This window comes from Stenella coeruleoalba (assembly GCF_951394435.1).
Source record: "Stenella coeruleoalba genome assembly, chromosome: 10".
NCBI classification, from domain to species: Eukaryota; Metazoa; Chordata; class Mammalia; order Artiodactyla; family Delphinidae; genus Stenella; species Stenella coeruleoalba.
In genome coordinates, this window is record NC_137156.1 from 63,725,790 (window position 1) to 63,748,839 (window position 23,050).

At 46.5% G+C, this 23,050-nt stretch overlaps 1 protein-coding gene across 3 annotated transcripts in view; it reads right to left on the bottom strand.

Annotated features, from left to right (window-relative positions):
• The window catches only part of FYCO1 (FYVE and coiled-coil domain autophagy adaptor 1), a 113,787-nt gene that overhangs the window by 44,516 nt on the left and 46,221 nt on the right, over positions 1-23,050 (bottom strand). For all 3 annotated transcript variants that reach the window (XM_079933445.1, XM_079933447.1, XM_079933446.1), the window contains 7 exons: positions 22,794-22,900; positions 13,172-13,315; positions 9,626-9,716; positions 6,305-8,677; positions 5,156-5,248; positions 4,336-4,454; positions 1,719-1,886 (listed from right to left, as the gene is read on the bottom strand). In XM_079933445.1, the coding sequence (XP_079789571.1) occupies positions 1,719-1,886; positions 4,336-4,454; positions 5,156-5,248; positions 6,305-8,677; positions 9,626-9,716; positions 13,172-13,315; positions 22,794-22,900 (3,095 nt within the window). The remainder of the gene's footprint in view (positions 1-1,718; positions 1,887-4,335; positions 4,455-5,155; positions 5,249-6,304; positions 8,678-9,625; positions 9,717-13,171; positions 13,316-22,793; positions 22,901-23,050) is intronic.

The following is a 23,050-nucleotide window of genomic DNA, read 5'->3' on the forward strand; positions in this document are numbered from 1 at the left end:
GGTCTGTGATGTCCATAAAAGGCTCTGGCAACTGCAAAGACCTGCTGGCACTGACAAGGGCCACCAGCTGCTCAGATGTCTAAATGACGGTGCACGTGGCCAATGGGAGTTTAAGCTGTCACGTGCTGCCACGATTACATGACCGTCTGTGTGCTGTGAGCCCAAGAACCCAAATCTTAAATGTGCTCGGGATCCTTCATGTTTTTATGGTTTAAGTAACAATTAATGGAGGAGAGCCAAGCTTTTCCAGCCTGAAAATCCGATGGGATGTTGACCTCCTCCACTCCTTAGAGAGACAGCACAGCCCCTACAGGAAGCAAACACACTGAAAAAAGTGGCAGGCTTTTCAGGAGGCTCTGGCAGCACCTGCATGTGCCTGATGCACCAGGGAAGATGTGTATAAAGCCTTCCTTAAAACTGCTGTTAACTTTCGGGGCTATAGGAAACACAGAGGATGGAAGAACATGTTAAATGACACCATGGGCATGCAATCAGCAAAGTCCAGGCTATGGGAAACTCTACCAGATGAATGGCCTGCTTTCTTTAAAAGTAAACTGCAAAGGAAAAAAAAAGAGAGTGAGATGGTGGGGGAACCATGACTAAGTAAGAGAGATCTAAGAAACATATCACCATGCAATGTATAGATCTAATATAGATCCTAATTAGAAAAACCTATAAAGCAATTAGAAAAATTTCAAACTAGACTAGACAGTTGATGATATTGGGAATTAGTTAATTTTCAAACGCGGTAATGATGCTGTGGTTGTTTAAAATAGAGTCCTTGTGTTGGAGAGGTACGTATCAGAATACTTGTGGATGAAATGACAGGATGTCTGGGATTTGCTTCAAAATAATCTGAGGAGGTGGGGGAAATGGGTAGGACTCTTGGATGATACAAGACTGGTCATGAGCTGAATAATGTTGAAGCTGGGTGACAGGTACACAGCAGTGCATTTTGCTATCCTATTTTTGTATTTTTGAAAATTTCCGGGACTTTCCTGGAGGTCCAGTAGTTAAGACTCCGCGTTTCCACTGCAGGGGGCATGGGTTTGATCCCTGGTTGGGGAACTAAGATCCCAGAAGCAGCCAGGCGCAGCCAAAAAAAAAAAAATAATAATAATTCCATACAAAAACCTTTCAAAACTTTTTGAATGAGTTGTCAACATTTAAAAGCCAGGCCAATTTCACATAAAAATTCAGATTTCCACATTCTCTTAAGAAGTAAGGTGACTTGGCAACCCTGGACTCGATGCCTGCGGGGCAACAGTCAGCAAGAGCAGAGCAGGTCATGTCCTCCTGTTTCTCAGAGCCCCGTCCTGGCCCGGTTCACACATTTACCTCACTGTCTGCTACCTGCAGGCACTGGAGTTTGGGGGCCCAGGTGCTGGGGAGAGTGGGACGGAAGAGAAGGAGAAAAGGGCTCACGAGAGAGGGACAAGGGAATAGAGAAGTCCCTGAGGATATTAAACATCTTTGATTGTCACTCTTGTGGCTGAGCACACGGAGATTTTGAAAACAGCATAGCAATAAGAAAACACGGACCAGGTGCAAGGCTGCCAAGGGCCTGAGCAGACCCTGTTCACGTGTGCGGGCGCTTACAACAGAACACAAGCAGACAGGGGCCCATTTCCCTCGAAGAGTCCTTTCAAGAACAGCTGCATTTCTTTAAAGAAAAGCCAAGCTTGGGGGCAGCCCCTGGCCCCTTGTTTGATACTCACCTGAGCAGCTCTATCAGCCGCTCCTCCAGGAATTTCTTGGTTCTATTCAGGTCATCCAGGTCAGCAAGCATCTTCTGGTCATTCTTTTCCCTGTCTGTCGCCTCCTGGCAGAGTCTGTTGTAATACTCCTGGATCTTTGTCGTGGCTTTTTCAAGTTCCTTCTGGGTCCTGGTGGAGGAGTAGTAAGTTTTCCTTATTACCCACCACTGCCAGCTTCCCCCGTGCCTCTGGGCTAATCCAGGCCTCTAATGGGGGGTCCTGCTGCCCTACCAGGCTTTCCCCTTCATGGGGGGAGCCCCTTGGCACGGCCCCACTCACAGGCTGTACACTCTCTTAAGCCTTCGAAACTTCCCTCACACACCCAAACTCTTCACACACCACTACCCCTCACGACAAATACAAGGGACATTTGGGAGAGGAGGCTGAGCTCAGGTCACTAGGAGCACCCCACGTGCGTCAAACTCTGTACCACTTGGTTCTTGGGCAGAGACTGAGGTTTTGAGAGGAGCCCGACGGGTTAAGTACACGGGCTGGTGATGGCAGTACACACAAGAGGAAAAAGGAGCCAGGAGAGAAAGAACAGAGGCGTAGCTTCCTGGAGATGACCACACAGAGAAGCGTCTATCTTCCATGTGTCTTTGGGACTCTACACGTGGGGCTTGGCATGGGGTACACGGCAGGCACTCAATCTACACTGCGAGGCGTTCAACCTGACAACGCTGAGGCCTAAGGAATCCTGTTCTGGGTGCTTCGGAGCCTCAAGCTGCAGCGGGGGGGCCGGCGGAACCACTGTCTTCCCGCCCTTGCCCACTTCTCTTTCAGCTCACCTGTCCCCTAAGGCAGTGGTTTTCCAAGGATGCCTTATAAAGCAAGGCATTCCTAACAGCTCCATTAAAACAGAGGGCTGTGCAAGACCAATGAATCTGTACCTAAGCCAGCCTTTCCATGTCCAGTACAAAGTTGTCAGGAGGTTGTTGTTTACTAGACACTGTCCTCCAAAATGATCTCGGGTACACACACACACACACACACACACACACACACACAGAGTTATAGCATTAAAAAGAATGCCGCCAACTTCGGAGGTTCTACTTAAATTGTCACATGAACACCACCTGGCTAAGGGAAGCCAGAGTCCTATAGGATTCAAACTCTGTAAGGAGTCAGCTGAGAAGAGTCAGATGAGAAGAAATGTACGTTGAGGTTACTAAACATCCGGCGTGGTCTGGATCTCCCATTGAGCCGGGGCCCAGGCCTAGAAGCAGATGGTAGGAGATGGGTGGAAAAGTTAAAGCCTCGGGAGAATTTGGGGTGTCTGTTTTTGCTGGGAGCACACATGCGATCAGGTCCCAGCAACCCCTGTTGTAATACTCCTGGATCTGTATTACTGTATTACTGTATTACCTGTATTACTCCTGTAATACTCCAGTTTGGCCCCATCACCAGACAGTGGGCTGATGACGCTCACAACTCCGGGTGGCCCCCAAGCCTGAAGATGAAGAGGTCTCGGGGGTGGACACAGGTAGGGCCATACTTTAAGGTTAAAAAAAAATTATGATGGAGCTTCCCTGGTGGCGCAGTAGTTGAGAGTCCGCCTGCCGATGCAGGGGCATGGGTTCGTGCCCCAGTCCAGGAAGATCCCACATGCCGCGGAGCGGCTGGGCCCGTGAGCCATGGCCGCTGAGCCTGCGCGCTCCGCGGCGGGAGAGGCCACAACAGTGAGAGGCCTGCGTACCGCAAAAACAAACAAACAAACAAAAAAACCCCATTATGATGAAAGGGCGACAGCACGATGTGCTCTCCACAGACACAGCACCAGAGAGTCTCCAGGAAGACAAGCTGATCCTGCTCCCTGGCTCGCCCACTCACTCTCAGATGAGCTTGCGAGAACCTCACACCTAACCCCGCAGCCTCTCATTTCAGAGAGGAAACGAAGAACTCAAGTCAAAACACACGGAGGGAAAACACGCACACACAATACTCTCACACCAGTACCCTAAAATAAAACAAAACACTAAACTATCTGTCTATATATTTTTTAGGGTAGTCGTTGAGACAAAGACTCTGGAGCCAAATGTTCTGAGTTCCAATCCTGTCATCACCACTTACACACTGTGTGACCCTGGGCAAGTGACTTCACTCCTCTGAGCCTTGTTTTCCTCATCTATGAAATGGGATAAATAATAATACCATCCTCACAAGACCATTGGGAGGATTAAATGGGCAAATAAATACCAAGTATTTAAAACGGTACCTGCCACATTTTAGGCATTACTTAAATGTTTGCTGTTAGTAGTACCATGATTATCTCCCAGCTTTTACTTCATTTTAGTTTTACCAAAGCATGAAGTTACTGAACTGAAATATGCCCTGCTAGAGATAAGACAATGGAATTAAGAGAAAGGGTCTCTGCAGCCTTCTATAGGCTTGTGACAGGCAGATTGCCAAGGTTCTCCGTGGCATGCTTCTGACATAAGCACTTTATGAGTCTGTGGCTTTTCTTGCAAAAGGGCTTCTTTAACCTGATATGAGTGGTTGACTTTCTAAATGACTGTACCAAACACCCCCTCCCTTGAGGACTCTCCCACTGGCCGCGTGGGTGGACCGTGTAACTAACCTGTCCAAGTCTTGGCGCAGGGCGGCCCCCTCCTCATCCTTTCTCAGCATGGCGGCCTGGCACTCAGCAAGGTGCTTGCCGGTACAGCTCAGCTTCTCCGCCGCATCGGCCTGGGAAGCCTGGCACAGGACAGCAGGGAGAAGACGTTCGGTTGCAGAAGCCCATGCAAGATGCCATCAAGTGACTGGCATGTTCCCCACCCCATCTGGCTGGCGCACTTCTAACAGGAGGGGCTTTTGTCTGTTTTTAAGTTCAAGAAACCACGAACTAGTATGTGTGTGGAGTATGACAGACTCCCATTTGTAATTATGTCCCTCAAGCATCAGCTGCAACCTGTTGTGGTGGCTGGTGGGGCAGCAGGTATCAGAATCTCCGGGGTGGGGGTAGAGGTGGGGTGGCAGGGTACAGGAGTCACTGAAAAAAGTCACTGCCATGAAAACGGGTTTCAGTCCCACCCCTGCTCTGGCTCACGTCAGAAACCCTGACTTGGAGAACATCTGCAGAGAGGGATGACTTATTTCCTTTCCATAAGACACAGGGGCGGTGAAAAGCACACTTGACAGCTCTAGCCAGGTGTTCAGGGAGTGGAAGAGCCATGACACAGACTCAGGTTGTCTACAAAGGTGAGCTGACGGCAGCTTTAGCCAGGGCACTGGAACTCCTGCAGGGAGGCCTCTCTGATGGTCCAATGAAAGCCAAGCCACATCCCCTTCCTCGACAGGCCCACAACCTGGGAGTGGAATGACCAGGTGAACGATGGGCCGGCCGCTGCTCAGGGCTCACAGGAGCACCTCCCCTGGGCCTCAGGGGCCAGGCTTACCTTCAGCTTCCCCACAGCCTCCTCGGCAGCCAGTAGCTGCCGACCTTGCTCCTCCAACTGGCCCCTGAGGCTCCTGCATTCTTCACTGGAGGTCTGGAGAGGATGAGAAAGGGATCAGAAAAGTGGGGTCCTTGTTCTGAGACTCCCTCGGCCCCACTCCCCCAAAATGGGTAAAAACAAGCTACCTCTCTCTTTTTCTCCCAAACTCAATAAACTTTGGGCTTCCCTGGTAACACAATCTCGTCAAGCCAAGAGACTTAAGCTTGGCCCCCAAACTTAGAATTTCATTTCTGCCAAGGAAAGGTGGAGTATGAGCCACATGGAACTGTAAGGGGTGGGGTGACACAAGGTGGGAGGCACATCTGTGGGAACGCAATAGTTGCCTAAGAGAGAGGTCAGGAGTGGTCTGAGTGCACAGACCCAGAAGCAAACAGATACATCAGAAGCCAAAGCCCCGTAGATGTCTGCCTGTGTCCTCACTCTTAACTCTTTCTCTGCAGTTCAAGACACGTGGTAAACGCTGTTCTCATAAGCTTGTCTATCCCAAGGGCTCTGTGAAAACGAATTGAGTTGGTTTCCTACAACTGCTCTGCTATCAGGAGGCACCTGAAGGGACAGAGAATCCAGGGACAGGACTCGAGGCAGTCAGGAACTCACATGCCAAAAGGGGCTGAACAAGTACATAAACGAGTACAAGGAAAATAGCAGAGGATGCACGCTTCCTTAAAGTGGGCAGTCCCCACCCAGCTCCTGCTGACTGCTGCCACGTAGGAATGAGAGCACAGGCTTTAGGAACTCCCAAGATTTCAAAAGAAGTCCAAAAACTGAATCTATAAACACCCTGCTCCTGAAATGTTGGCTACTAAGTTAAACAAAATTCTGTGTGGGCCAAACTTGTCTGTAATGGCCTTAAATTTAGACGTCTGGGTTAAGGCATCCCTCTCCAATGCTGTATCCCTAACATGTTCCTGCAGGGAGAAGGATGCTGTGAGCTATGACACCAGGATGAGGCCATGTTGGCCTGGGCCCCCAGGACATTCTTGGGCCCTCATGTGCCACCTGGCCCAAGGTGCATCCCAACCACTCATGGACCCACCAGGCCCTGCTGCAGGAGACAAGTGCAGCTCAGATGGTCAAGGTGAGGGTTACCTTAAGTCTGCTCTGGTAGTCCATGATCTCGGTGCTCAGCTGGAACTTGAGGGTGTCGAGCTCCTGGCGTGCAGTCTCCCGGATGCTCTGGGCCTGCTGCTCGGCCTGGGCCAGCTGGGCCTGCAGGCCAGGCAGTGAGTCAGCTGCCTCCTCAGCTGCCTTCAGCTTCCCCTGCAAGCTCTCCTTCTCTCGCCGCAGCCCTGCCACTTGGTGTTCCAGGCCCTCCCGCTCCTTGGAGGCTGCCTCTTTGGCATCCTGGAGCTCCTGCATGGCGCGGGCCAGCGCCCCCTCCAGCGGCTCTTTCTCCGCGGTCAGCGCGCAGACCTGGATGCCGAGCTCGGCCATATCCGTGTTGGCCCGGTGCGGCTGCTCTTGCAGCTCAGCAGGTTCTAGCTGCGCCTCCTCGGAGCTGCCTGTTGCCTGGGACAGCTCCTCCCACACTACTTGGAGCTCCTCCCTCCGCTGGGCCTCTCCGGCCCTCTCCTCCTGCAGCGCCCCTTCACGCTCCGAGCACTGCACCAGCTCCTGAACGTGGGCCCTGGTGAGGGCTTTGTTCTGCTCCTTCAGTTGCTGCACGAGGGCCTTGTGCTCCCTCAGAGCGGCCTCGGCCACGCTCAGCTGGCTCAGCACCTTCTCCCGGTCACCCAGGGCTGCCTGCAGCTTGGCCTGGAGGTCCAGCATCCCAGCCTGCAGTCTCTGGGCCTCCCCCTGATGGCTCTCCAGCTGTGCCTGAGACAGGGCCATCTGGGCTGCTAGCTCCTGGGACGCGTGGTCTTGAGGTGGGCTGAACCCCTGTTGGCTTTTGTCTGCTGTGAGGGTCTCGATCAGCTGGGTCTGCTGGCGGCACCGGTCCTCAAGCGCCCTGACCTCCCCAGCCCGGGCCTCCGCTAGCTGCCGGCACTGCTCCACCTGCTCCCGCAGCTGTTGGCATTCGGCCTCCTTGCTTTGCAGGGCAGCCTCCTTCTCAGCCACATGGGCCCTCATGGTCTCCTTGGCCTTCTTCACAGCCAGGAGGCTTGCCTCCATCTGGTCTCCCATGTGCCGGATGCTGGCCTGCTCTGACTGCAGGGAGGCCAGGGAGCCCTGGATGGCCGCCTCCCGCTGCTGCAGCGCTTGATAGTCAGCCTGCAGGGCCTGAAGCTTATCCTCCAACAGCTGGTTGCGCTCCACCACATTCTGCAGCTCCTTCTCCAGTTCCCTGTTGGCCTGCTGGAGCTTCTCCTGGCCGGCCCCTTGCATCTTGGGATCGTCCACCTGTCCCTCCCACAGGCCCCTCTGTTCCTCCTCCGGCTTCTCACAGGCCTGCTGCAGGGTGGGGCTCAGAGCCTCGTGCTCCGCAGCCGCCACAGGCAGATCTGGGCCTGACTGCGCAGCAAGTCGCTCCAGCGTCCCCACCCTCTGGCTGAGGCGGTCTTTGTCCTGGATGAGCTGCTTCTTCTGCTCCTCCAGGTCACTCACGTGCTGGCTCACCTGGGCCAGCTGGGTCTCCAGGAGCTGCAGCTGCCGCGTCAGGGACCTGGCCTCCTGCTCCAGCAGCCCCTTTTCCTCCTGCCGCCGCTGCTCCTCTCGCCTCCCCTCCGCGAGCTCTTCCTCCAGGGAGCTCAAGTGGGCCAACGACTCGTGCAGCTGACGCTGGAGCTGGGCTGCCTCCTGCCCCTTCCTGGACAGCTCTTCCCGGAGCGGGGCCATCTCCTCCACCAGGCGCTCCAGGCTGGCCCGGGCCTCCTCTTTCAGCTGCAGCTCTTTGGCCAGCTGCTCCAGCTGGGTGCTCTCCCTTTCCAGGAGCTTCTCCCCCAGCTCCTGAGTCTCCAGGGGCGAGTCACTGGGGATGCGCTTTTGTCGCCCCTTTGCGTCCAGTGCCATGTCAGCCTTCTGCTCGGCTGCACTCAGCTGGTCTGGGACATCAGCTGAGCACTGGTCCTTCCTGCCCAGGGAGTCACGTGTGGCCTCGAGCTCCCGAGCCAGGGGCTGCAGTAGGGACTCCAGCCGCCGCAGGGCTGAGAGGTAATCCTCCTCCTTCTCCGAGGCCCCCAGCTCCAGGGCCTGCAGGCACGTCTGCAGCTCCTTCACAGTGTTCTGTGTGGCCTGGGTGACTTCCCACTGCTCCTGGAGTGCGGCCACCACACCGGCGAGGCGAAGGTTGTCCTCGGCGGCGGCGCGGCCCCTCTCTCTCTCTGCCTGCAGCTGCTCTCCATGCAGGCTGACGGCCGCCCTCAGCTCCTGGTTCTCTCTTTCCCGCTGCTGCATCTGCTCCTTCAGCTGCTTCTCCCGCACCTCCAACTGGTCCAGCTCTAGCCGCAACTCGTCAAAGCCCTCCAGTGCCTCATGGTTTAAGGGGTTGCTCAGGTCAAGGTGGGAGGTCATCTCCTGAGTCTGGGGAGGAAACACGAAAAACAAGTGGCTTGGGTATGAAGCCACATTGCTGCTTGGCAAAACTTTAGAAGTTAATGAGAACATAAGTAAAAATACAGCAATTACATGACCTAAGCTTAGTCTATCGAGCTATTCAAAGGACTGGGACCCCTTTGCTCAAAGCATATGCCAGAGGAGGTCAGTAGCACATCCTAAAATATGATGCAACGCCACATGTGTGAGCTCCACTGAGACCCAGAACTTGCGTTTCCCATTCAGCCTCCTGTAGCTTTGGTAACATAATGGATGCTGGCTCTTAGAGAAATGATGTTACATGTAAACTACTGCTTCCCCATTGCACCCTACCCACAATTCCTGTTGCAATTAAATCACAAAATAGGGTAAAAATGCTACTTATACTGATTAGTCTTATTTTGCTTTGCTGATTAATTTCAGCGTTCTTTTCCATTAAACTATACGATACATTCACATTTCTAACAAAATTAATGAAACTGACCTGACGTACTAACGTTTACTGAGCGCTAGCCTGTGCCAAGTCCTTAAGCACTGTGCGTGTGTGCCCTCATTTACTCCCTACAACCACCTTACAGGCTGGTATGAGATTGTACAGATGAGAGAGCTCAAGTTTCGACAGGGTAAGTCACCTTCCCAGGGTCACACAGGGGGCGAGTGACAGTCAGGATTTGACCTTGCCACTTTTAATCACAGTGCCAAACCACTTCTTCTGAAACACTTTAAAAAGCTTTTAAAAGAATTTAGTTTTTAAAAGGCCTAAATTCCTTTTGGTTATAAAAACCTGGACTCGAGGAAACAGTGGGTAGGACTGAGGGGTTATATCGCTCGAGTTGGAACACCAGGCATCTGAGAACATCCCCCTGAGCTGGGAGGGGCAAGAACATGCCCTGGTTGACATGACAGAGAGGGAGTCCCCAGCCTTCTTGGCATTACCTGCAGGTAGCTGCTCACCAAACTGCTCATGCTGGAGCTTCGGCTGGGAGGTCTCCATAGGTAAGCAGAAGAGCCAGTGCCCAGGGTCCTCCTGCGGGGCCACAAAACAGACATGCTTGCATCAGAGCAGGGAACACACACACATACACACACACTCGGGGAGGCCTTGGCTGTCACTAGGCAACCAGGTGGTGGTAGCGGCAGTGCCCTCCCAGGTTCAGTAAGAAGGCAAAATCCAACAATTTCCACCAAAGCACACATTCAGATTGGTCGTAGCAGCTGGACCCCGCTGTTGAAGTCTAAGCATGATGGCTTTGCTCTCACTGCCAAAAAGGAACGAAGTGAACATAGTATTTCCCAGTTTTTAGTTTAAGTTTTCCTAGAACCTTCGATGCCAGCCATAACTTGTCTACCAGGCAGGAACCAACAACAGTCAATCTGGTAAATAAAGGTCATGCTGTGCTTCAGGCCTTGAGGTCACTGCTTTACGTTATGTTACACGAGTAACGTGGCTGGAAGACCTCTTCTGGTTCACACACGACATTTCCCTCACTGCAGAAAGTTCTATTTGATGGCGCTAGTCATTGCAAACGAAACACACTTTTACTTAACGACCAGAATCTTCTCCTTAATCCGCAATTATTGCATTTTAAACCTTGTTAGTCTCCACAACCCAACAACTGCACTTCTCAGTATCTACCTGAAAGACAGTCCCATATGTGCATAAGGTGACGTGTGGGGATGCTCCTGGCAGCACCGTCATGGTGGAAAAAGCAGAACCTTTCTAACTCCACATCACTAGAGAAACAGATAAACTGTTTACTCACACAATGGAATACTCTATGCCACAGGTTGGCAATCTTTTTTTGTAAAGGGCCAGATAGTGAATATTTTCGGTTGGCAGGCCTTACGGGCTCTGTCACAATTCAACTCTGCCACTGTAGCATGAAAGCAGCCACAGACAATCGGTAAATGAAGGTGTGTTACACATGGCCCTGTGGGCCGTGGTTTGCCAGCCCTACTCCACATCTATAGAACTCCCTGTACAAACACAGATAAAAATCTCAAAAACAATGTGGAATGAAAAAAGCAACCTGCCGAAGTATAGCCATCTCATGATTCAATCAATGTAGCAAATTAAAAATATACATATAAAATACAACTATACATACGTAATATTTACAGGCACATGTAGTGAAACACAAATATTGGGGAATGACATGCATTAACTGCAGGGTTGTAATTACTCCTAGAAAGGGAGAAAAGGAGAATGGATGGCCGTGGGGTGGGGCTTTATTGGGATCTATAATATTTTATTTCTTTAAAAAAAAAAGGTATCAGACATAACAAAAAAATCCCACAAGAACCAGCTTGAAGGGACTTTGACTGGCCAAATATAAGGCACCTTAAGGTTTAAAATAATTACAGTGACAGAATATAACCTATTGAAAAAAATAAGAATCCACGAGTCAATACTACTATAAATGAATAAATAGATGGGGAAGAAGGAAAAGATCTTCCTTACAATAGAATGCCAACTATTAGTGTAGAAGGAATGATGGAGTCAGAAAATCACTCTGGTAACCATGATAGTAACTGATTCAGGAAAGATTTACCAGATGCTAAAACTAACAGGAGGGAGATTTAAAAGAAACAGGATAAAAACCTAGTCTCAGGCTTCCCTGGTGGCGCAGTGGTTAAGAGTCCGCCTGCCGATGCAGGGGACACGGGTTCGTGCCCCGGTCCGGGAAGATCCCACATGCCGTAGAGCGGCTGGGCCCGTGAGCCATGGCCGCTGAGCCTGCGTGTCCGGAGCCTGTGCTCCGCAACGGGAGAGGCCGCAACAGTGAGAGGCCCACGTACCCGCAAAAAAAAAACAACAAAAAACCTAGTTTCAAAATGTCTTCCCATAAGATACATATTAATTACAAACAGAGAAACAGTAACTTTAGGAGAAACCTGGCTAACACCACCTTAACCAAATGATCATGGTTCACCTTGCAAGTAATGAAACAAACCAACATCCTGTGTCTCTGGGTACAATGTGCTGAGGACACAACACCTCGGGTATTTCTGCCAAAAATGCTTAATCTGAATCCAATAATGAGAAAACACTAGACAAACTCAAATTAAGGAACATTTTACAAAATAACTGGCCTGTACTTTTCAAAAATGTCTGTGCAAAGAGGAGAAACTGTTCCAAATGAACAAGGACTAGGGAGACCCAACAATTCACTGCCATGTGATCCTGGATTATAAAAGACATGTCTGGTGTAATTCTTAAAATTTGAACACAGTCTGTAGATTAGACAGCAGTATTGTATCAATGTTCTGTGATTTTAACAATTGAACTGAGGTTATATAGATATCCCTGACTTTAGGAAAGGATGTCCCTGATTTTAGGAAATACACGATGAAGTACTTAGGAGTAAAGGGGAATCAGGTCTGTAACTTATACTCAAATGATGCAGGAAATAAACCAACATGTTTACATAAAGATAAAGAACGATAAGAAATTCCCTGGCGGTCCAGTGGTTAAGACTCCACGCTTCCACTGCAGGAGGCGCAGGTTCAATCCCTGGTGGGGGAACTAAGATCCCACATGCCACGTGGCACGGCCGGAAAAAAAAAACAAAGAGAGAGAGAGAGAAAGAATGATTAAAACGTTTGTAGTAAAATACTGATAACTGGGGAATCAAAGTGAATGAGTACCGTGTACTATTTTTACAACTTTTCTGTAAGTCTGAAATGATTTTAAAATTGAACAGTTCTAAAAATGACACGAAGTAAATATGGCAAAAAGGTTAGCTCTTAAATCCTGGTGGTTGGCAAATGGGTTCCATTATAGTCAGTATTTTTTCCTCCATAGAAAGAAGTCCCTAATAAGAAATACAAAAATTGGAAAAAAACCAAAACAAAACACCACCTTATTAACAGAAAGCAAAACAAAACAAAGAATGCTGGACTTGAGTTTAACTCAAGTCTAGTACCCTGGCCCTGCTGCCTGCCAGCTATGTGAATCTAGGCAAGTCCCTCCACTCTCTGAGCCTGTTTCCTCAGCACCTTGCTCCTGGAACAGTTGTGAGGATGCAGTTAGACAGTGTGTGAGTGCCGTACTGGTATAGGAAAAGAAAACACAGCAAAGCAACCTTTCCAGCAAACCTTACATGGACGAGCCTTCGCTCCCTCTCTTACTGGCCTCCACGATAACTGTATCTATGAGAACATATTGGGGAAAAGCCCACTTGCTCCCCGCTTGCTCCCACACCAAGCCCCTTAACACATCTGAAAACCTTGGGTTTCACATATGCGTCTCCACTGACTCATGCCACCTGGCCAGTTAGGTTAGTTTAAGGTTGGAGCCTCCAGATGCTATCGCTAGTCACGATTCAACCAAGTCTGTAAAATCAGCAAGGATAAGAGTTGCAAAGCTACAGGTAATTTACTGCATGAGCAAAACTGCTTTGAGTAGACTGGTGGCAAGCTTCAAAACTTCAAACACCTCTTTCCGCTCTTTTCAACCAAGCAATTAATTCTTCAAGGTACCTGGCAAACGTCGGCCAGGCAGCATCCAGGTCATAGCCCCTCGATGCCAGGTCAAACTGGATGTCGGTCAGCTCGTAGAGTTGGCCCACGATGTCAGAGCTCAGCTTTGGCTTCAGAAAGGGGCTCCTTGCGTAGTACCAGTCACTGCAGGGAAACACAAAAAGGGGTCAAGTGCAGGAGTACATAAAGAAAGGCAAGAAATCAGTCCTCCCAGTAAGGCTCTGCCTCATCAAATTCCAACTCAGATAACTAAATTAATTAAAGACAGACACATACACATACACCCCAATTTGATTTTCACTGCAGGAGCACATAACTCTCAAATAAGTTTGCTCTTCTTCAGGGAAATTACTGAAATGAATTATATGCTTATTTGTTTATTATTTATATCATACCTATTTCCAAATGAATGCGAGAAACCTTAAATCTGAATTACTGTCCAAGAAAAGGCAGTTGTAGGGGAAAGAACACTTTTTTTTTTTTTTGCGGTACGCGGGCCTCTCACTGCTGTGGCCTCTCCCGTTGCGGAGCACAGGCTCCGGACGCGCAGGCTCAGCGGCCATGGCTCACGGGCCTAGCCGCTTCGCGGCATGTGGGATCTTCCCGGACCGGGGCACGAACCCGTGTCCCCTGCATTGGCAGGCGGACTCTCAACCACTGTGCCACCAGGGAAGCCCCAGAACACTTCTTTTTTCAAAGAAAATCTTGTCTTCTATCCCCTCCAGAGAACTCAATACAGGACAATGAACTCACTGCTAATTTCTGTCCAGACACCAACATAAAAGCCAAGGAACAAAACATCTCCATTTGGAAGTGGTAGTTGTTTCACTTCACGTGAAGCAATAAGAATTAAAAAGACAACACTGATGAGTTTAATGAGCTACTCGGCTGAACTGGGATACACTGGGAGTCAAGCTGTTTATGACAGTTTTCACCAAACATCACAACAAAATAACCTTCAAATCAAATGTGCAAAGGTTCTCAACTCACATGCATTCACAAAGCCTGGCACATGCAAGAGCAATACACATTTATGCAAATCAATCTTAAAGGGGACAAAATGAAACAAAATATTCCCCCCCAATGGTCTTCCTTTAATTCAGAAGTATTTCTTTTAATTAACTGGAAGAACACTCCAGAGGTAGAGGGGAGGCAGAGCTGGAAAAGGGATGCCGGGCAAGCCAAAGAGGTTCAGCTGACTGGCAGCTGATCTGCGGCTCCTAATCTGACACCCTCTCCCCGCCTTACACGCTCAACCCCACCTCTCCCTCCTCCTTCCCCTCCTGCTGAGGCTTCAGCACTAGGGGCACAAAGGCTCCCAATCTGGTCACTCATCACAATCCCCAGGGAGCCCAGACCCATGGGGCGGGTGCTGACTCTGTCTCAGGTGAGGCCCCAGGCTCGTTGGTGTTAAAAACCCCACAGGTGATTCTGATGAGAGGCCAAGGCTGCAACCCACTGGTCCAGGGTGACCAGTGGGGTCTGCCCATTAGTGCCAGCACCAAGGACCTGCCATCCACCAGAGGAAACTACCTGGCATTAGAAGTTCAGAGACCTAGACCCAAGCTCCTGCTTTCTGCCTCAGCATCAGTGGGGCCCAGAGAAAGGCATTTGGCCTCTCTGAGCCTCACTTTCCTCACCTGTGACAGCTCAGTGCTAACTGCCCGATGTGCGCCAAGGACTGTGGTAGGGAAGGGGAGAGGAGGATGATAGGGGGAGGTCCCTGCTTGTGCCAGGGTGTGACACAGACAGGCACTGCTGCTGTGGTTGTCATTATTATTGTTTAGTTTATCACATTTATTTGAGGTCTTCTGAACTTGTTTCAGAGATGTTATACACTTTAATACATGCTGAAAAGTGCTGAAGAATTGTTCACTGCAAAAACAATAATTTAAAAAGAAAAATATACATAATCCTATCCTTTATCAAATCATGTTCTCATATACTTTTTTTTAAATAGATCTTTATTGGAGTATAATTGCTTCACAATACTGTTAGTTTCTGTTGCACAACAAAGCGAATCTTCCACGTGCATATACATGTCCTCATATCCCCTTTCTCTTGAGCCTCCCTCCCATCCTCCCTATCCCACCCCTCTAGGGACATTGCAAAGCACGGAGCCGATCTCCCTGTGCTAGGCTGCTGCTTCCCGCCAGACAACTATTTTACATTCGATAGTGTATATATGTCGATGCTACTCTCACTTTGCCCCAGCTTCACCTCCTACCCCATGTCCTCAAGTCCATTTTCTATGTCTACCTCTTTATTCCTGCCCTGCAACTAGGTTCATCAGTACTTTTTTTTTTTTTAAGATTCCATATATATGCATTAGCATACGGTATTTGGTTTTCTCTTTCTGACTTACTTCACTCTGTATGACAGACTCTAGGTCCATCCACCTCACTACGAATAACTCAATTTTGTTTCTTTTTATGGCTGAGAAATATCTATTGTATATATGTGCCACAGCTTCTTTATCTATTCATCTGTCGATGGACATTTAGGTTGGTTCCAAGTCCTGGCTATTGTAAATAGTGCTGCAATGAACACTGTGGTACATGTCTCTTCTGGAATTATGGTTTTCTCAGGCTATATGCCCAGTAGTGGCATTGCTGGGTCATATGGTAGTTCTATTTTCAGTTTTTTAAGGAACCTCCATACTGTTTTCCGTAGTGGTTATATCAATTTACATTCCCACCAACAGTGCAGGAGGGTTCCCTTTTCACCACACCCTTTCCAGCATTTATTGTTTCTAGATTTTTTGATAATGGCCATTCTAACTGGCATGAGGGGATATCTCATTGTAGTTTTGATTTGCATTTCTCTAATAATTAGTGATGATGAGCATCTTTTCATGTGCCTGTTGGCCATCTGTATGTCTTCCTTGGTGAAATGTCTATTTAGGTCTTCTGCCCATTTTTGGATTGGGTTGTTTGTTTTTTGATACTGAGCTCCATGAGCTGTTTGTATATTTTGGAGATTAATCCTTTGTCCATTGTTTCATTTGCAAATATTTTCTCCCATTCTGAGGGTTGTCTTTTCGTCTTGTTTATGGTTTCCTTTGCTGTGCAAAAGCTTTGAAGTTTCATTAGGTCCCATTTGTTTATTTTTGTTTTTATTTCCATTACTCTAGGAGGTAGGTCAAAAAAGATCTTGCTGTGGTTTATGTCAACAAGTGTTTTTCCTATGTTTTCCTCTAAGAGTTTTATAGTGTCTGGTCTTACATTTAAGTCTTTAATCCATTTGGAGTTTATTCTTGTGTATGGTGTTCTAATTTCATTCTTTTACATGTAGCTGTCCAGTTTTCTCAGCACCACTTATTGAAGAGGCTGTCTTTTCTCCATTGTAAGTTCTTGCCTCCTTTGTCATAAATTAGGTGCCCGTATGTGTGTGGGTTTATCTCTGGGCTTTCTATCCTGTACCAATGATCTATATTTCTGTTTCTGTGCCAGTACCATACTGTCTTGATTACTGTAGCTTTGTGGTATAGTTTGAAGTCAGGAAGCCTGATTCCTCCAGTTCCATTTTTCTTTCTCAAGATTGCTTTGGCTATTCGGGGTCTTTTGTGTTTCCATACGAATTGTAAAAGTTTTTGTTCTAATTCTGTGAAGAATGCCACTGGTAGTTTGATAGGGATGGCATTGAATCTGTAGATTGCTTTGGGTAGTATAGTCATTTTCACAATATTGATTCTTCCAATCCAAGAACATGGTATATTCCATCTGTTTGTCATCTTTGACTTCTTTCACCACTGTTTTATAGTTTTCTGAGTACAAGTCTTTTGCCTCCTTAGGCAGGATTTTTCCTAGGTATTTTATTCTTTTTGTTGCAATGGTAAAATGGGAGTGTTTCCTTAATTTCTCTTTCTGATTTTTTATTGTTGGTGTATAGGAATGCCAGAGATTTCTGTGCATTAATTTTGTATCCTGCAACCCTATGAAATTCATTGATTAGTTCTAGTAGTTTTCTGGTGGCACCTTTAGGATTTTCTATGTTTAGTATCATGTCATTGGCAAACAGTGACAGTTTTACTACTTCTTTTCCAATTTGGATTCCTTTTATTTCTTTTTCTTCTCTGATTGCTGTGGCTAGGACTTCCAAAACTATGTTGAATAACAGTGGTGAGAATGGACATCCTTGTCTTGTTCCTGATCTTAGAGGAAATGGGAAATGCTTTCAGTTTTTCACCATTGAGTATGATGCTTGCTGTGGGTTTGTCATATATGGCCCTTATTATGTTGAGGTAGGTTCCCTTTATGCCCATTTTCTGGAGGGTTTTTATCGTAAATGAGTGTTGAATTTTGTCAAAAGCTTTTTCTGCATCTATTGAGATGATCATATGGTTTTTATTCCTTGATTTGTTAGTGTGTTGTATCACAGTGACTGGTTTGCGTATACTGAAGAATCCTTGCATCCCTGGGATAAATCCCACTTGATTGTGGTGTATGATCCTTTTAATGTGCTGTTGGATTCTGTTTCCTAGTATTTTGTTCAAGATTTTTGCATCTATGTTCATCAGTGATATTGGTCTATAATTTTCTTTTTTTGTGATATCTTTTTCTGGTTTTGGTATCAGGGTGATGGTGGCTTCATAGAATGAACTTGGGAGTGTTTCTCCCTCTGCAATTTTTTGGAAGAGTTTGAGAAGGATCAGTGTTAGCTCTTTTCTAAATGTTCGATAGCATTTGCCTGTGAAGCCATCTGGTCCTGGACCTTTGTTTGTTGGAAGATTTTTAATTACGGTTTCAATTTCATTACTTGTGATAGGTCTGTCTATATTTTCTAATTCTTCCTGGTTCAGTCTTGGAAAATTGTACCTTTCCAAGAATTTGTCCACTTCTTCATGGTTGTCCATTTTATTGGCATATAGTTGTTTCTGGTAGTCTCTTATAATCTTTGGTATTTCTGCAGTGCCCGTTGTGATTTCTCCTTTTTCATTTTTAATTTTATTGCTTTGCGTCCTCTCCCTTTTTTTCTTGATGAGTCTGGCTAAGGGTTTATCAATTTTGTTTATCTTCTCAAAGAACCAGCTTTTACTTTTAGTGATCTTTGCTATTGTTTTCTTTGTTTCTATTTCACTTATTTCTGCTCTGATCTTTATGATTTCCTTCCTTCTACTGACTTTGGGTTTTCTTTGTTCTTCTTTCTCTGGCTGTTTTAAGTGTAGGGTTAGATTGTTTATTTGAGATTTTCCTTGTTTCTTGAGGTGACATTGTATTGCTATAAACTTCCCTCTTAGAACGGCTTTTGCTGCATCCCATAGGTTTTGGGTCATTGTGTTTTCATTGTCATTTGTTTCTATGTATTTTTTAATTTCTTCTTTGACTTCTTCAGCGATCTCTTGGATATTTAGCACCGCACTGTTCAGCCTCCATGTATTTGTGTTTTTTACAGTTTTTTTCCCTGTAATTCACTTCCAATCTCATAGCATTGTGGTCAGAAAAGATGCTTGATACGATTTCAATTTTCTTAAATTTTCTGAGGCTCCAATTCTGGCCCAAGATGTGATCTATCCCGGAGAATGTTCCATGTGCACTTGAGAAGAACGTGTATTCTGCCACTTTTGGGTGGAATGTTCTATAAATATCAATTAGATCTATCTGGTCTATTATGTCATTTAAAGCTTATGTTTCCTTATTTATTTTCTGTCTGGATGATCTGTCCATTGGTGTAAGTGGGGTGTTAAAGCCCCCTACTATTACTGTGCTACTGTCGATTTCTCCTTTCATGGTTTTTAGCATTTGCCTTATGTATTGAGGTGCTCCTATGTTGGGTGCATAAACATTTATAATTGTCATATCTTCTTGGATTGATCCCTTGATCATTATGTTGTGTCCTTCCTTGTCTCTTGTAACATTCTTTATTTTAAAGTCTATTTTATCTGATATGAGTATTGCTACTCCAGCTTTCTTTTGATTTCCATCTACATGGAATATCTTTTTCCATCCCTTCACTTTCAGTCTGTAAGTTTCCCTAGGTCTGAAGTGGGTCTCTTGTAAACAGCATATATATGGGTCTTGTTTTTGAATCCATTCAGCCAGTCTGTGTCTTTTGGTTGGGGCATTTAATCCATCTACATTCAAGGTCATTATCGATATGTATGTGCCTATTACCATTTTCTTAATTGTTTTTTTTTTTTTTTGCGGTACGCGGCCCTCTCACTGTTGTGGCCTCTCCCGTTGCGGAGTACAGGTTCCAGATGCGCAGGCTCAGCAGCCATGGCTCACGGGCCTAGCTGCTCCACAGCATGTGGGATCTTCCCAGACGGGGGCACAAACCCATGTCCCCTGCATCAGCAGGCGGACTCTCAACCACTGCGCCACCAGGGAAGCCCTTGGGTTTGTTTTTGTGGGCCTTTTTCTTCTCTTGTGTTTCCCCGCTTAGCGGAGTTTCTTTAGCATTTGTTGTAAAACTGGTTTGGTGGTGCTGAATTCTCTTAGCTTTTGCTTGTCTGAAAAGCTTTTGACTTTGGCATTGAATCTGAATGTGATCCTTGCTGGGTAGAGTACTGTTGGTTGTAGGTTTTTCTCTTTCATCACTTTAAGTATATCCTGCCACTCCCTTCTGGCTTGCAGAGGTTCTGCTGAAAAATCAGCTGATAACCTTATGGGGATTCCTTTGTATGTTATTTTTTGGTTTTCCCTTGCTGCTTTTAATATTTTTTATTTGAATTTCATTTTTGTTAGTTTGTTTAATATGTGTCTTGGTGTGTTTTTCCTAGGGTTTATCCTGTATGGGACTCTGTGCTTCCTGGACTTGGGTGACTATTTCCTTTCCCATGTTAGGGAAGTTTTCAACTATAATCTCTTCAAATATTTTCTCAGACCCTTTTTCTCTTCTTCTTCTTGGACCCCTATTATTTGAATGTTGGTGCGTTTAGTGTTGTCCCAGAGGTCTCTGAGATTGTCTTCAATTCTTTTCATTCCTTTTTCTTTATTCTGCTCCTCAGCAATTATTTCCACCATTTTGTCTTTCAGCTCACTTATTCGTTCTTGTGCCTCAGTTATTCTGTTATTGATTCCTTCTACTGTAATTCAGTTATTGTGTTGTTCATCTCTGTTTGTTCGTTCTTTAGTTCTTCTAGATCTTTGTTAAACACTTGTATTTTCTCAATCCATGCCTCCATTCTATTTCCGAGATTCTGGATCATCTTTATTCTCGTTACTCTGAATTCTTTTTCAGGTAGATTGCCTATTTCCTCTTCACTTATTTGGTCTTGTAGGTTTTTGCCTTGCTCCTTCATTTGTGACGTATTTTTTTGCCATCTCACTTTTTTTTTAATGAGTGGGATTGTGCTCCTGTCTTACTGGTTGTTTGGCCTGAGGCTTCTAACACTAGGGTTTGTAGGCTATTGGGTAGAGCTGGGTCTTGGTGCTGAGATGAGGAGCTCCGTGAGACCTCACTCCAAAGAATATTCCCTGGGGTGTGAGGTCCTGTTAGTCCAGTGGTTCAGACTTGGAGCTCCCACTGCAGGAGCTTTGGCCCAACCCTGGGCTCGTGAACCAAGATCCCGCAAGCTGCCTGGGGCAGCAGGAAAAGAAAGAAACATACAACAATAGCGAAGTAAAAAATAAAATTAGACTAGGAAACTAACAGATATGTTAGGAAAAATATAAAAATAAAAATATAGATGAATCAACAACCGTAAGGTACATTAGTACCACAATAGTAAAAAAGAGGAGGGAAAAGAAAAAAAATAAACAAAAATTTAAAACAGGGGGGGAAAAGGCCTTGCCTGTGGAGGGTGGGGCCTAAGCAAGGGTGAGGTTTGGGTGGTGGGTGGGGCCAATGCTCAGGACCCACAGGGCTGGAAAACACCCTGGGGGCTGTTGGGGTGCAGCTTAGGCTCAAGGAACAGAAGGGGCCCAGGCATGCTCCCCACCCCTGGTCTCAGAGGGCAGGGGACCTCACCTGGGAGCCCAGCGGGCTTCTTGGACGCCCAGCAGTCTTCCTGGACTCAAGTTGGCAGGGCAAATGCCCTCTGCTCCTCCTGGGTGGTCCCTCCCACCTGCCTCTCCTGATCTCCCCGGCCTCAGGGGCACTGATCCTGTCTGGCCTCCACTTCTCCTCCCTGCTCAGTCCCCCTACTGGTTCACTCTGGGGTTTCCTCCCATCTCCTTGGGCATCAGAGTCCCCCACCAGCGGCTGGCAGGCACCCTAGCTGTGGGGAGACACTAATTCTGCGTCTTCCCACACCGCCCTCTTGACTCCGCCTCCTCATGTTCTCATATACTTTCTAATTCTTTTATATATATTTTTGTAATTTCATTGTTGCCATTAGGATAGATAAGATTTGCATTCTTTTTCATTGATTATTATATTGTTATTTTCCTTGTTGCTATACAGACTTCCTTATTGCAATTTTATTTATTTATTTGGCAGGCAAAGAGTGAGTTTATTAGCATAGGAAACTTGTGAGAGATACAAGTGGGCAGGCAAGGCAGCGCAGCAGCCCCAAGAACAGAGTAGGCTACATTTTTATAATCAAAGAAAAACTGGGGAGGGGAGACCACCTCTTCTTCACTCTTGGGCAGCTATCAAGGCTTACATAATTAGTTCCTCCTTTAACCCTATACAGTCTAACCTGGACAGTCATGGCGCTACTTAAATCATATTTATATTAGCAAAAGGGTGGTAACATATACTAAAATATGGTAATTCATCTCAGGTTTTGGTATACCTTATTGCAATTTTAAATGATGCCTTGTTATGTCATTTAAAATAATTTGCTGTAATTTTTAAAGATAAATTCATTTATTTATTTATTATTTTTTCTTTTTGGTCGTACTGTGTCTTTGTTGCTGCACGCGGCTTTCTCTAGTTGCGGCAAGTGGAGGCTACTCTTCGTTACCGTGCACGGGCTTCTCATTGCAGTGGCTTCTCTTGTTGTGGAGCATGGGCTCTAACGCATGCAGGCTTCAGTATTTGTGGCTCGTGAGCTCTAGAGCGCAGGCTCAGTAGTTGTGGCGCACGGGCTTAGCTGCTCCGCGGCATGTGGGATCTTCCAGGACAAGGGCTCAAACCCGTGTCCCCTGAATTGGCAGACAGATTCTTAACCACTGTGCCGCCAGGGAAGCCCTAATTTGCTGTAATTTAACAGCCTCCCATCATTGGACATTGATGGCTTCCATCTTGTGTATTGTAACTAGCATCACCATTTTTTTTTAAATTGAAGTCTAGTTGATTTACAATACTGTGTTAATTTCAGGTGTACAGCAAAGTGATTTGGTTACACATATACATGTACATATCTATATTCTTTTTTTTATTCTTTTCCATTATAGCTTATTATAAGATATTGAATATAGTTCCCTGTGCTATACAGTAAATCTCTGTTTATTTTACATATGGTAGTGTGCATCTGTTAATCCCATACTCCCAATTTATTCCTCTCCCCGCTTCCCCCTTTGGTAACCATAAGTTTGTTTTCTATGTCTGTGAGTCTGTTTCTGTTTCATAAATACGTTCATTCATACTGTTTTTTAGATTCCACATATAAGTGACATCATATGATATTTGTCTTTCTCCATCTGACTTTAAGTTGTATCGTTATTATTAGTGAGGGGACTTTGGGTCATTTCTGAACGGTGTGGGGTAAAGCCCAGCACTGTCATGTATTTACCTGGTCACTTTGGTGTTCATGAAGCACTGCTGTAAGGTGTCGGCCAACCTCTGGTGCACCAAGGAGTAGCGAATAAATGCTCTTCCCTTTCCCAGAGATGTTCGGAGCTGGAAAATGTAGATAAAATAGAAATGAAGAGCTGTTAGCCTAACTCCAAATACAGGCCTCATGGATGGCTGACAAAAGCAGAAACAAAACAGGGCAGAAAATGTCACCCAATCCTACCCTACACATAACCTTCACTTACGTCCCTCAAA